Source organism: Myxocyprinus asiaticus, chromosome 13 (genome assembly GCF_019703515.2).
Source record: "Myxocyprinus asiaticus isolate MX2 ecotype Aquarium Trade chromosome 13, UBuf_Myxa_2, whole genome shotgun sequence".
NCBI lineage: Eukaryota > Metazoa > Chordata > Actinopteri > Cypriniformes > Catostomidae > Myxocyprinus > Myxocyprinus asiaticus.
Window position 1 is genome coordinate 41,631,449 of NC_059356.1, and position 13,342 is coordinate 41,644,790.

The 13,342-nt window shown below is 36.9% G+C and overlaps 1 protein-coding gene across 8 annotated transcripts in view; it reads left to right on the forward strand.

Annotated features, from left to right (window-relative positions):
- Window positions 1–5,269, forward strand: part of mrtfaa (myocardin related transcription factor Aa) — a 74,655-nt gene extending 69,386 nt beyond the window's left edge. For all 8 annotated transcript variants that reach the window (XM_051713990.1, XM_051713993.1, XM_051713989.1 and 5 more), the window contains 2 exons: window positions 2,691–2,748; window positions 2,852–5,269. In XM_051713990.1, the coding sequence (XP_051569950.1) occupies window positions 2,691–2,748; window positions 2,852–3,390 (597 nt within the window). In that variant the 3' untranslated portion in view covers window positions 3,391–5,269. The remainder of the gene's footprint in view (window positions 1–2,690; window positions 2,749–2,851) is intronic.
- The last annotated feature ends 8,073 nt before the right edge of the window (window positions 5,270–13,342 follow it).

Consider the following 13,342-nt stretch of genomic DNA (forward strand, 5'->3'; position numbering starts at 1 on the left):
TAAAGCAGCCTAATTGTGATTTGATGGATAAATTAGGTGTATGCCTGGGTAAATAGATGAGTCTTTAGTCTAGACTTAAACTGAGTGAGTGTGTCTGCATCCCGAACAGTGTTAGGGAGACTATTCCATAGTTTAGGAGCCAAATATGAAAAGAATCATCCACCTTTTGTGGATTTTGATATTCTTGGAATTATTAATAAGCCAGAATTTTGTGATCGTAATGAACGTGATGGAATATAGTGTGTCAGAAGGTCACTTAAGTACAGTGGAGCTAGACCATTTAAAGATTTGTATGTATTTAACAGAATTTTAAAATTAATATGAAATTTAACATGTAGCCAATGTAACGATGATAAAATGGGGCTGATATGATCATATTTCTTGGTTCTAGTCAGCACTCTGGCTGCTGCATTTTGAACCAATTGAAGTTTATTTATTGAACTTGCTGGACATCCTCCCAGTAATGCATTACAGTAATCTAGTCTTGAGGTCATGAACACATTAATTAATTTTTCGGCATCAGCAACAGAGAGCATGTGTCGTAACTTAGCAATATTTCTGAGGTGGAAGAATGCTGTTCTACAAACATTGGAAATTTGATTTTCAAAGGACAGATTGGTATCAAATATAACACCTAATTTCTTTGCAGAAGAAGAAGACGTAAAAGTACATCCATCAAGAGTCAAATTATATTTTAGCGGCTTATTTTTAGAGGTTTTTGGTCCAATAATTAGTACCTCTATTTTGTCGGAATTGAGTAGAAGGAAATTTCTGGCCATCCAATCTTTGATTTCATTGGTACACTCTGCTAACTTGGAGAATTGTGAATTTTTGTTGGGTTCAGAAGAAATATAATATTGGGTGTCGTCGGCATAACAGTGGAAACTTATTGCATGATTCCTGATAATATCTCCCAGGGGAAGCATGTATAAGGCACTCCATGCTTAACTTTTGTTTGATGTGACAATTCCTTGTTTACACATACAAAGTGGTAGCGGCCTGCTAAATAGGACCTAAACCATGTTAATGCAAGTCCACTAATGCCAACATAATTCTCCAGCCTATTCAAGAGAATGTTGTGATCCATCGTGTCAAAGGCAGCACTAAGATCTAAAAGCACTAGAAGAGAAATGCAGCCGCGATCAGATGATAAGAGCGAGTCATTTTTAACTCTGATAAGTGCAGTCTCTGTACTGTGATGAGGCCTAAATCCTGATTGTAATTGTTCATATGTACTATTTCTCTGTAGAAATGAACATAGTTGGGAGGATACTACCTTTTCTAATATTTACGACATAAATGGTAGATTTGAAATTGGTCTGTAATTAGCCAAATCTTTAGCAACAAGCTGTGGCTTCTTAATAAGCGGTTTGATAACTGCCATTTTAAAGTTTCTTGGGACATGTCCTAAGGATAGCGAGGAGTTAATAATATTAAGAAGAGATTCTGAGATTACAGGGAATACCTCTTTTAAGAGCTTAGTTGGTATTGGATCTAACATACATGTTGTGGCTTTTGATGTTTCAGTAAATTTTGTTAGCTCTTCATGATCTATGACAGCGAAGGGTTGAAGTTGCTCGTGAGGAAAATTATGAGACACTGTTTTCTGAGGTGCTGTGACAGTTGATTGCATAGTTCCAATTTTATTTCTGATTATTTCAATTTTATCAGTAAAGAAATTCATGAAGTCATTACTATTGTGCTAAGACGGAATATCTGGTCCAGTTGAGGCTTTATTCCTAACCAATTTAGCCACAGTACTGAATAAACACCTAGGATTGTTGTGGTTATTTGCTATGATTTTGCCAAAATATGCTGACCTGGCAGCTTTTAGTGCCTCTCTTTAGCTACAGACACTATCCTTCCATGCACTGCAAAATACCTCTAATTTTGTTTTCTTCCACTTGCATTTCATTTTCTGAGCTGCTCTCTTGAGAGCATGAGTGTGATCATCTTACCATGGTGCAAGGCTTTTTTCTCGAATTTTCTTTAATCGAAGGGGGGCGACTCTATCAAGAGTGCTAGAGAAGATTGTATTTATATTTTCTGTTATTACATCAAGTTCTTCTTGGCTTTTTGGCTTACTGAGTATATGAGATAAATCTGGAAGATTATTAGTGAAGCTATCTTTAGTGGGTGAAATAATAGTTCTACCTGAACGATAGCTTGGTGTAGACTGAGTGACATTAGCTGATAGCAGCAAACAAGAGACACGGTAGTGATCTGAGATGTCATCGCTCTGCAGTAGAATTTCTATATTATCAACATCAACTCCATATGACAGAATTAAATCTAGCGTATGATTATGGTGATGAGTTGGTCCTGTCACATTTTATCTGACTCCAAGAGAGTTGAGTATAACAATAAATGCTAATCACAATGTGTAATTTTCATTATCTATGTGAATGTTGAAGGCACCAACAATTAAAGCTCTATCTACAGTAACTACTAGATAGTAATGAGAAATAACTTTTCCTTTGAATTAATCTAATTTGTCTAACCCCATTGGCAAAGTTTTTTTTTTTCTAAGCTTAAACCTAGCTAAATTTTATTACATTTCTCTGAAAACAAGACTTAAAGTCATATGTAATGTTGCTTTTTTTTTTTTTCAATGCAGAGCTGATCCAATATCAGATTATTGATTCAGTGTTTCAATGTTTGTGTATCTAATGGTGTTGGTGTTCTTGCAGGGAAATGGCTGCAATCAACGGGTTGATGACCTGTTTGACATCCTAATTCAGCGTGGAGGTAATGTTTCATGCTATATATAAATATTTATTGACCAGTAGATATCCTTTTATTGTTTGAAAGATGTTATAGATGCTCACACTCACGGTTTGTTTTCCTGCAGAAATATCAGAGAATTTCAAAGCCACTCCTGATCCTATTCTTGAACGGCTCCGCCCAAACACGCCCCTTTTGTCAAGCTCCGCCCCTCTCAATATCTCCACCCCTCCCACAGATTGCCTTATCAAAACTTTGATTTTAGAACCGCAAGCTCCCTCATTTGAGACACACAGCAGTTGTGACTCAGGAAGTGGGCGTCTTGAAGATTTCTTAGAAAGCACTACTGGCAAACCGTTGCTGGGAGTGGAGCCAGGAGGACCTACAACGCTAATTGTCGACCTTCACAACCAAATGCTAAGCACACCAAGTATCCTAGACCACCCACGGTCCCCAATGGATACATGTGATCTGAGTTTTTCTAGCAACATGCCATCAGATTTGGTTAACTCTGCATCTGACAGTATGGATTGGATGGACAGTATTGGACACTGTGGAATGGGCGGGGATGGAGGGGAAGGGCCAGGGATGAATGCTCAAGTCTCCTCTAGTTTATTTTCCACGGACTTTCTCGACACTTCTGATCTGCACTGGTCCAGTTTATAGCCCAGTGGGACATACGATTTATCCAAGGCTTATGATTGCTTAAATATTTCCAAAAAGGTCCAATCATGGATTAGCTTTCTTCGCAACAGGTTTCCAACAGTGACTTTTCCAGTTATTCAACAACTACGCCGTATCCTACTTGGATTACTGTATGTTACACTTTAAAGCACTTTTCATCCATCCCCACCCCTTTCAAACGCACTCACACCCATGTCATGACGTCTATTTGATGAATCGTTTTTAAAATGTCATCTGTCGGATGTTAGAATTATATTCATGAGATGTTTTCGCAACATCTAAAATGTATAATTCATGTGAACTGCTCTTTTTAAGAGGCTTATCTGTTGTTTGTACACATATGATGCTTAAAAAGAGGGTGATGCTGTTCTGATGATGCACTCTTTCACAGTTGTCTTAACTTTGTATACAGTCATACAAACAAGCAACATACTTCTCTCATGAGTCACCATACATTTTTCCCTCAATATTGTCAAATTCACAAACAGTGAATTTTAAAGCAACTTATCAAAACAATTAATAAATGCAACATTAACAGACATAGCATAGGCCAGGTAAGGAACAGACTTTTAACATCTGCATGCATCCACAGCTGTTACCCATAATATTATCTGTTAAACATTGTGTTGAGGTGCCAGAAATATTAGCTGTTTTAAGAGCTACGTAGATTGCAGTAAACTATTCGCAATTATAGTTTTATTTTATAATTTGTTTACTGTGTGGAATTGTGGAGTTGTGTGAAGACACAAGGTCATTTTTGTTGCTGAGGAAAACCTTTACAAACCTTTTTGCTAGAATGTTAGCATTTGCTAGCATTGAGACTTAACAAAAAACAGTTATTGCGATCAAAAACTTGCATTTATTTTTTGATTGCTAAATTACCAGTTTAATACATTCACAGAGTGCTTGATATATTTATTTGTAAAGATAAGCATACAACTCTGGAAAAAAAGCTTGGCCAAAACAGTTGCCAAATCAGGTGACAAATTTGAGGGACTTATTGGAGTTATTTTTAGACACGACAAATAACTCCATACATGTTGCTCAAAACTTAGGGTGGTACAGTATGAGACACATACAGTGCTATAAACATACATTATTAAGTTGCATTTTAATTTTGTGTTTACATGTTTTATAAAAGATCTAAAATGGAGATGCCTGTACCTTTCAAACATGTTGCTGTTTAACTATGTTGCATTGCATATGAACTTAACTGTTATATTTGCAGTACCATCACAGTACTCAATGCATGGACTGCACTGTATTTTGTCAGTACTCCTGTCTGCCAGCAGTTTTGATAATAGGATTATAAGCCTATGAGATAATGAATGTTTCTAAAAACAATTAAAAATGTATAGATTTTATTGTACAGAAGATTATAATCAGAAATAGTCCAAGTGAGGTATAATCACATTTAATCAATAAGCAAGATACAAATTACGAGGACCCTCAAACCAACTCATATATATTTTATCTGTTAATCTGAAGGCGCATTATGCTTGGATGTGCATTTTTCAGTGTAATTGCATTTTGCATATCAGCTCAGGAACCTACAAATTGTACAGTGGGTGTGTGTGAATGCGTATGTTTTGCTGTATGTGTGACGTCATTTGGGGAACAGCATTACTGTCTGCAACATTCACTGTCTCCATCTGTCTGAATTTGCACTTACAGGGTTTTGGCTAGTGCTTCCTGTGGCCGAGCTCAAATTAAACTTCATATCCAGTCCAGTGTCCCCTGCTCTCTGCTGGAGATTGAAACTCCACACTGTTTCATTGGCTGAATGTGTAAGCCTCTTGGGGCTTAATCTCTAAGATTTGTTTTTTATTTATTTTTTTAAATAAAAAAATAAAAAAAGTAATTTTTAATTTTCTTGCTTTCAAAAAGAGAAGGTGCTGATACTAAAACCAAACGAAATTATAAGTTGCATTAGAAAAGAAAAATGTTTCCTTATTTAGTGCCATTGAGATTTTTTACATTGTAGTATTATTTTAATGACAATTAATACCCCCCGCCCCTTATAATTACAAAAACATTTATAAATTAAGATATAAGATACATATTTTTTGATAAATATTGTTTTTGATAATAATAATATTATTTAAGAATTTTTATTTATTTAATACAGTCAGGAGAATGGCATTTTTAGTAAGCTGCTGACAATTGGGGCATGCTTTAGCCATTGAAATAATGTCACATTGCAAAAACATTTTAATGGTCACAAAAATAGGTTTTATTATATTTATGCAATTTTATTTCTTTTTCTTTTGATTTTGGGGTGATTTATGACCTGGATATTTCTTGATAGTTTAAGTGAGGTTCACCTGCGCAGTATGCATATTTTTGTACACATTTGACCTGAAAGTCCATGCAAGAATTTAAGGTTAGCCATTCCAATGTATTCATCTTAGAACATCTTATAAATTGCATAAATCAAGAAGTGCAACACTTTGTTGGTCACGATCATGAATATACGATTTTATTGCAACTTTATTATTTTTACAACTATATCTTTAATGGTTGCATACTGAGGGTTTGCACACCATGGTTCCATGCTGAATTTTTCTGAGTGACAATTTATTTTGTTTTTATTTTTTGTGTGTGGAAGCAGACTGTCTGAGCTCAGTTTGCTCAGTTTCATTCATGTTCACTGGACCTTGTGTTTTCAAGGCAGCTGGTAAATTAGATGGTGCATACACAGGGGCGTAGATTCTGATTTGATTCAAATAATCAAAACAAGCAAGCACAACCCCCGCCCTCCCCCAATATTTATACCATGATCAATGGAAACATGTAAATGTTTCAAATTCATAACTTTTCCTCTGTCAAGATAAGAGTAGAGCAACTCTCCTGTCTACAAAAAGCTTATTCATACCCTAACATTTGTTTGAGTGCAAACCCTACTGCAGCCCTTAATGAGCCCATTAGGGAGTATCTTGACCCAAGAATAAGAATAAACTGTTCTAGAGACCCTACAGCAGAAATCATTGCAGTTCATTTGAGTCAATTGCTCCATTTAACTACAGCCTTACAAGATTCAAGTGCACGATCAAGTCATGTCGGAATTAAAGTATGTTTCTTAACGTGTTTGTTGAATTCATAATTACTATGTGAAACCCAGAATTTAACGATAGCTCCACATCCTATGTTCTATGTGAAAAAATCATTTTCATTTTAACTTCACACTTTATTTTTTTTATGACAAATTCTCCTTTACAGGTCACATACAGAGGTTGTGTTACAAATTTCTGACGGGCTGAGTTGTAAAATTACCATCATGGTCATCAGTCATATTAGTTTAGATATCCCTGATACATTGTATATTTGATGTTGTCTCAATATTGTCAGTTAAAAATGGCTTTGCGTAGTAAGCGTGAGTCTGATAAACCAGGTGTTCTACTTAATCATTTGCAGAGCTGGGGAACATACTTTTAAAAGTATACTTACGTTATTGATGTTTCTGGCTGAGAGCGGCAGAGCATGTCTGGCCAGTAGATATCTCTTTCCCGCACACACATAGGCCTACAGCACATGGAGAGAGAGAGAGAGCGTGTAAAAAATAGGATTTTGAAAGAGTGCACGCTCTGCCGCTCTCAGCCAAAATAATCACATAAGGAAATGTGTACGCACGAAAATGTGCAGTATCAAATACACAAAACGTATAATAGTCCTAACTGTGGAGAGCACATCAATATGAATTCAAAGACAATGGCAATTTTTTTAATCCCTGCCAGACGCCTTTTTCAGGTCCAAAAAAGAGGATGGTCGTATAATAATACATGCTGTAAAAAAATAAACTTCTTTTACCAGTAATTTTATTTATGTAACATGAATATAATAGTTAATGAAATGCTAACAAATGGAGAAAATATGTTATCAAATAGTTATGCATGATAGGAATTTTATCTCTCGCTGCTCCCAAGAACGCACAGATAATAAGAAACAAAATAAACATATTCAGAACAGAAAATAAATCCCTCAAAAAGGCAATAATAACTTAGTAAAAAGTATAGGTAAATATGCTGTTGTGTTGTCTATTAACAATAAAGTGTCTGAAACATTCTTTGTTTCATAGAAAAGAATGGTGTCCTTTTATCATTTTCAGATTTACCCAAGAAGGCATAGTTGCCTGTAGATGGTGGTAATGCTCTGTTTTAGTTTGTGATCTGCCATTACAAAAGAAGAAGAAAGACACTGCCTAATACTGAGCAGTAGCCAGAAATACGCTGCTAGATCATCAGATGTTTTTCTGGTAGAAGTTTGACTTCTACACCATAAAGAAGGTTATTAGTCATAATCTTACCAGAACATGATGTAGTGTTTGGTCACTACACTGCTACTTGCTGGAAAAAGTAGTTCGCTACTGGAAAAGCTACACTATTTTAAAAGCAGCTGAGCTACTGTTAAGCTCCTGAAAAATGTAGTTAAGTTAGTAACGTCACTACTTGTAGTTATCTACTCCCCAACACTGGTTCAGGAAAACTGAAAACAGTCGTTATTTTTGCAGTTCTGTTTGGTGACGCTAGTGGCGCAGACATTATACACTTCACCTTTAAAGGTAGTTATAGCAAAATCTCCACAACTTAGCCTTTTATCGCCAATGTAAACTGGTGCACTTCTGAATGTGAACGGTTCAGAGTAGAAATTGACCCTTCACTAAGCTCCGCCATAAAAGCACTTCTGACCAATCCTGTCTTAGCAACAGTTGCCCTGCCGCCATTACTCTGACACTTGTTTGCTCTTTTCTAATGTCAGCCTATGGGAGTAATGTGTGTCTGAGTAATTTGAAGCAGGATTTTATCAAAATAATTAAGAAAATGTAAAACACGTTGTTGCCAGGTCATTTATAATAGTGACGCGAGTTGCCCAGAGTGGATACCTGCAGTGTTTTTTGTTCTTTTTAAAAATAATCTTTAAACAATCTGGAGAAGAGCATGTTATGGATTAAACTGTGTCAGCCCTCATTCCCAAATGAACATATATCATCTGCAACGACACCTACATTTGCTCCAAGATAAATTAAAGCTAATAACTGAACGCTAATTAATTTACATATTGATTCAAGTCATAGTAAAAGTAATAGTAAATAAACTGTTCACAGCATCTAAATGAGTGTGTTATGAGATGTTATAAACAGCTCTGTTCACTCTGTTATTAGATGCGTAATCACTGTTAAATGAAGTTTTTCTCTTTTTAAGTGACTGTACACAGTTTTTGATCAAATTATTGTGTAATTTAACAATTTCTTTTACAAAAAACATAAGATAAATATGCATTACAAAGTCACACTTCATACCAGTTCATGTAAAAATATTATCCATTCCGTTTATGAGAATATTTAGCTAAAAACCGTGATGTTCTCAGCAATCTCACATTCTTTCCAATGGGGCTTTCTGCAGAGCTTGTCAGAGCGAGCAACGGGAACCAACGGGGCGGAGCTTAGCGAAGGGTCAATTTTGAGTCATCTCGTAATTACCGTAATTCGGACATGATGTGAATGCAGCACAAGTTTGTCATCTAACAAGACGTTTTGTTCTACTCCTATGTCCCACGGCCTCTTTATGACATCATCGTCCTGTCCCGTGTGATTTCCATTTCCAGTGTCCATTCATCACATCGTTTAATCAATTTACTGAAATGCAGAAATCTATCAGCTGAAATTGACTGCCAACCCAACCCCTTTCCCAGACAGCCCCTCTCTTAACGATCCAAATTAATTAAATAATGGCTAGTGCGGATGGAGGGTCTTTTCACAGCACGACTGTATTGCTCCATCGATAGAACACTATATGTATTCAAAGCAATAAGGTGATTGACAAAAGAAACTGCGAGGGTCCAACGTTTCCTCATTATCAGAAGTGCAGGATTCTCCTCAGCAGTTAAAGGGTCAACTGGTGACCTATTACATTGGTGCTTCTTCAGTTCAAGAGCCCATGAAATCACTTTCTTGTGTTGACATATTTCCTATTGAAACAGCATCAAAGGGCTCGTCCCTATTTTTTTAAATACATCACAGCCATGAACCATGAATTGCCACTTGCTAGTCAGTTTCAGGTGGTATTAGGGGGAGGGCCATCCTCATTTTTGAGTGCATTTGATTGGACATAAATCTGTGTAGTGCAGGATGAGTCATCAATATTTTTGGTCTGTTTTTCTGGAAGTGAAATACAGAACATTTTAAATGCTTGTATCTGCTAAAGTTTATCCTAATTAACAGTGAAAGAGCCATGACTTTTTCACAGGGGTGGCCGGGCAGAGGCCACTTTCCTGTCTTTCCTGGAGGGGGAAAAGGTGCAGCTTTGAGTGGGGTGGCCATCCCCCTGGCTCTGCCCCTGTTAATTAAGTCAACTTTTTGAGTAAACTAGGATGTAGATCAGGAATGGGCAACTTTGAAGGTGGCGAGGGCCAACATTTTTTCTCCTCTCTACCAAGGGGCCGGAATACAAATACACACTCTCACAATGTTCACCCCCTAACTCAATTTCCTCATTATTGTGGGTAATCTATGCACAACTAATGCACTGTGCTTTTTTAGATTTGAGATTTTGTAAACTGTATTAACATTTTTATTTAATAATATTTATAAAAATATTGTAAAACTTGCATATTTACAAAAAAAAAAATAAAATGCCGTTCACGTGTACAAATTCATGTTCAGTTGACAAGTGATATACTTCAAACTTACATTTTCAAGAAAATTTGCATTGTCCGTACATTTGCAACACACATGAAAACAAACAAGGATCATATTTTCAACTTTTTCAACACCACCTCATAAAATGGCTTATTGGTATTAGTTAAAATCTAAATATTAATATCGCAAGACTTTTCAACAATAAGACAGACACGGCAATAGCGCATTTTTCTCCCTCTGACAACAGCTTTTCCATTTCACGCAAGCTCGAGCGCAAAATAGCGTAAGATGTCTTTGGCGATTCATGCGCTGTCATGGATGGAAAGTTTTGAGGCTGATGTATTTACCCTTTACATCTGTGAGGAGAGCAGCTCTGACAGCACCAGTGTCCGCATCTCTCATACTCTACGTCTCTTTGATCAGTTGATCAGTGGTGTAATGGCGAATCAAATTGAAATCTTTAAAGACAAGGCAAGGATTTCCCCTGCGTACATTAACTTAAGTACACACTGAGGTAAATATTTGCTCAATTTAACTTATAAATGAAATGATGAACGAGTACAATGATCAGCAGGTCTGCTAAGAACAAGCAACCTCTTTTGGTTGATTGTCGTAATAACATCAAAGCCTGAATCCAATCTTTACATAATCCCTTTTTCAGTTAACTAAAATCAATCCTCAGTCTTGTCCGACGGCGACTGGCCGTACATGGTCCCGCGGGCTGCCAGCTGCCCATCCCTGATGTAGATGGCTTCAGAACAAACAGACATGGACTATAAGCCACAAAACTACAGTGTTGATTTCATGGGGTCTTTAAGGCTGCCTACACGCTTTTTGACTGAGCGTGTTTTGAGGGTGTGGAGCAAAATTGGACTTCCGAAACTGTATTCGCCTGGTTCTCGTTGGTCAAAGCATTGTTATGGCAGATTTTGTTGCAGCAAAAGTTACACTTTTCATGGTCACATGTTTGAGCTTCACATTTGTTCATGTTTTTCTGCTATGTCCTTGCAATGCACCTTCCCCATTGAAATCAATAGATTCGCAGCAGTCTATAAAGCTGTTTTTTGAGCTTTACATTTAGTAGCGGGGTAGCACTGCCGCTGAATAACACAGCAGGAAGCACTGTCGGAGATTTATTTTTATTTTTTACGTTGTTCTGTCCTCATTGGTGGAACAATGCATTTTCAGAAACTGTTAACCTAACCAAAAGTCATGAAAACCAAGGATCCAGTAATTTTTAAGACATGGAACAGTTTTTTTATTTATTTTTTTAAAATAATAATCGGTTCTCTATTTCTAACCAACATTATCACACAAGAAGTCGGCATGTTGTTTCCGAGAATTCCGGTACCCTAGGATCGGCTACATTATGCCGACTCGCCGACAAGCGCCATCAGACCTTTTTGCATTGTCGGATCCAGTGTTGAAACCAAAAAGCCCAACAACACTTACCGCTTTGGCCACTGGGGGCAGTGTTTCACATTTCAGAATGATTTTAGCTAAAGAAAGATCAATCTACTCTTTCCAATTTCACTGTAAGATTAGTCTGTCTCAACCCTGGTGATAGAAAAATGAATAATTGAATACAGTAACATTGAGTCGCATGGAGTGACAGTAACTGCAATGATTGGCAGGTCATAGTTCTGGAAGTGACAGAGAAGTACTGAACCACAGACAATGCATCTATAACTCAAACGCATTTGCACTTGCTTGTAGAACATTTGTTGACCATGTTCTGCAGACCCCTTGCCCATCTGACCCCAACATTTATCTTCCATGTGTCCACTCCACCCTACTTCTCTCTCTGTCTCTCTGCCTGAGACCAGTGATTGAAGGAGATGTAACTGGGTAGATAAGGGGGAGGTCTGTGAATGTGTGTGTGTGTGTGTGTGTGTGTTCGACTTAGTCAACAGGGAGGAGTGTAATCGTGAAATGGCCTGCATTCTCTATAGACATGGATAAACAGTAGATGTGCACTTTATGTGTGAGTGTGTGTGTGTTCTTTACATTATCTCTCACCAGTGTATTAAAGAAAAAGTTCACCCCTAAATGAAAATTCTCATCATTTACTCACTTTCATGTAGTTTCAAACCCATATGACTTTCTTTGTTCTGTGGAACATAAAAGGAGAACTTTTTGAGAATGTACTGGTTGCTCTTTTCCATGCAGTTAGAATGAATGGGGACTGGATCTTTCAAGCTTTAAAAATGACACAAAAGTGCCATAAAGGCATCATAAAAGTGGTCCATATGACTCATGCACTGTATTCCAAATCTCCTGAAGTCAAACAGCAGCTTTGGGTGAGAAACAGACTGAAATTTAAGTTGTTTCTCACTGAAAACCTTGAATTTTGGTTTGTTTCTCTCCCAAAGTTATATTTTATATATATATAAAAAAACAACAAGTATACACTATGTACTGTATGTAATATGTGTTTTTGTTCTGCAGGTTGTTGTTTGCATTCAAGTCTATATCCAAGTGTCCTTTTCCAACTAAAGGCCCTAAGTGTGTGTGTGTGTGTGTAGGTTTCACTGTATTTGTGAGTGCCATTGTCCTCACTAATATAGTGAAACTTGTTGAAAACCCACTAGTGAGGACATTTTCGGTGGGCCTCACTAGTTAAAAAAAAAAAAAAAAAAAAAGAAAAGGCCCACAAATTGGCCAAATCTTGTTTAGCCTTAAATCTACTGATGTGCACAGGTTTCTGTGAGGGTTAGGTTTAGGGATAAAAAATATGATTAACCATGAAATTGCTATGAAAGTAATGGAAGTCTATAAGATATTTTCACTTATATAGTGAAACAAACCTGTGTGTGTGTGTGTGTGAGAGAGAGAGAGAGAGAGAGAGAGAGAGAGAGAGAGAGAGAGAGAGAGAGAGAGAGAGAGATTTTGTTGTTTGTAATAAATATGTTGAGAAGGTTTATGGTTTATGCACCAATTCATTCTATCAGCCACTGGAATGCTAATCTCAGCCAAAAGTTGTCTAAAATAACAGGTTCCACTCTGATTGGCTGGCACAGTTTCCTGGAGTCACAGTACACTGGCTTTTTTCAGGCCATCTAGAAACAAAACTGTGTTTTAAAGGTACCAGGCTGCTACAATAAGCTAACCCAAGGAAGAATTAGTCTATGGATTCACCAGAGTTTGCAAATATTGTGGTATCAAATCTTTGAACAATATTTAGGTTTGTTTGAAATCCTTGGTAGCAAGAAAATTACATGACCTTGAGTACAGCCTTCATATTCTGCTTTGTTTGTTTCTGATTAACCCAATTAACCCGTAATACCAATAATATAGTAA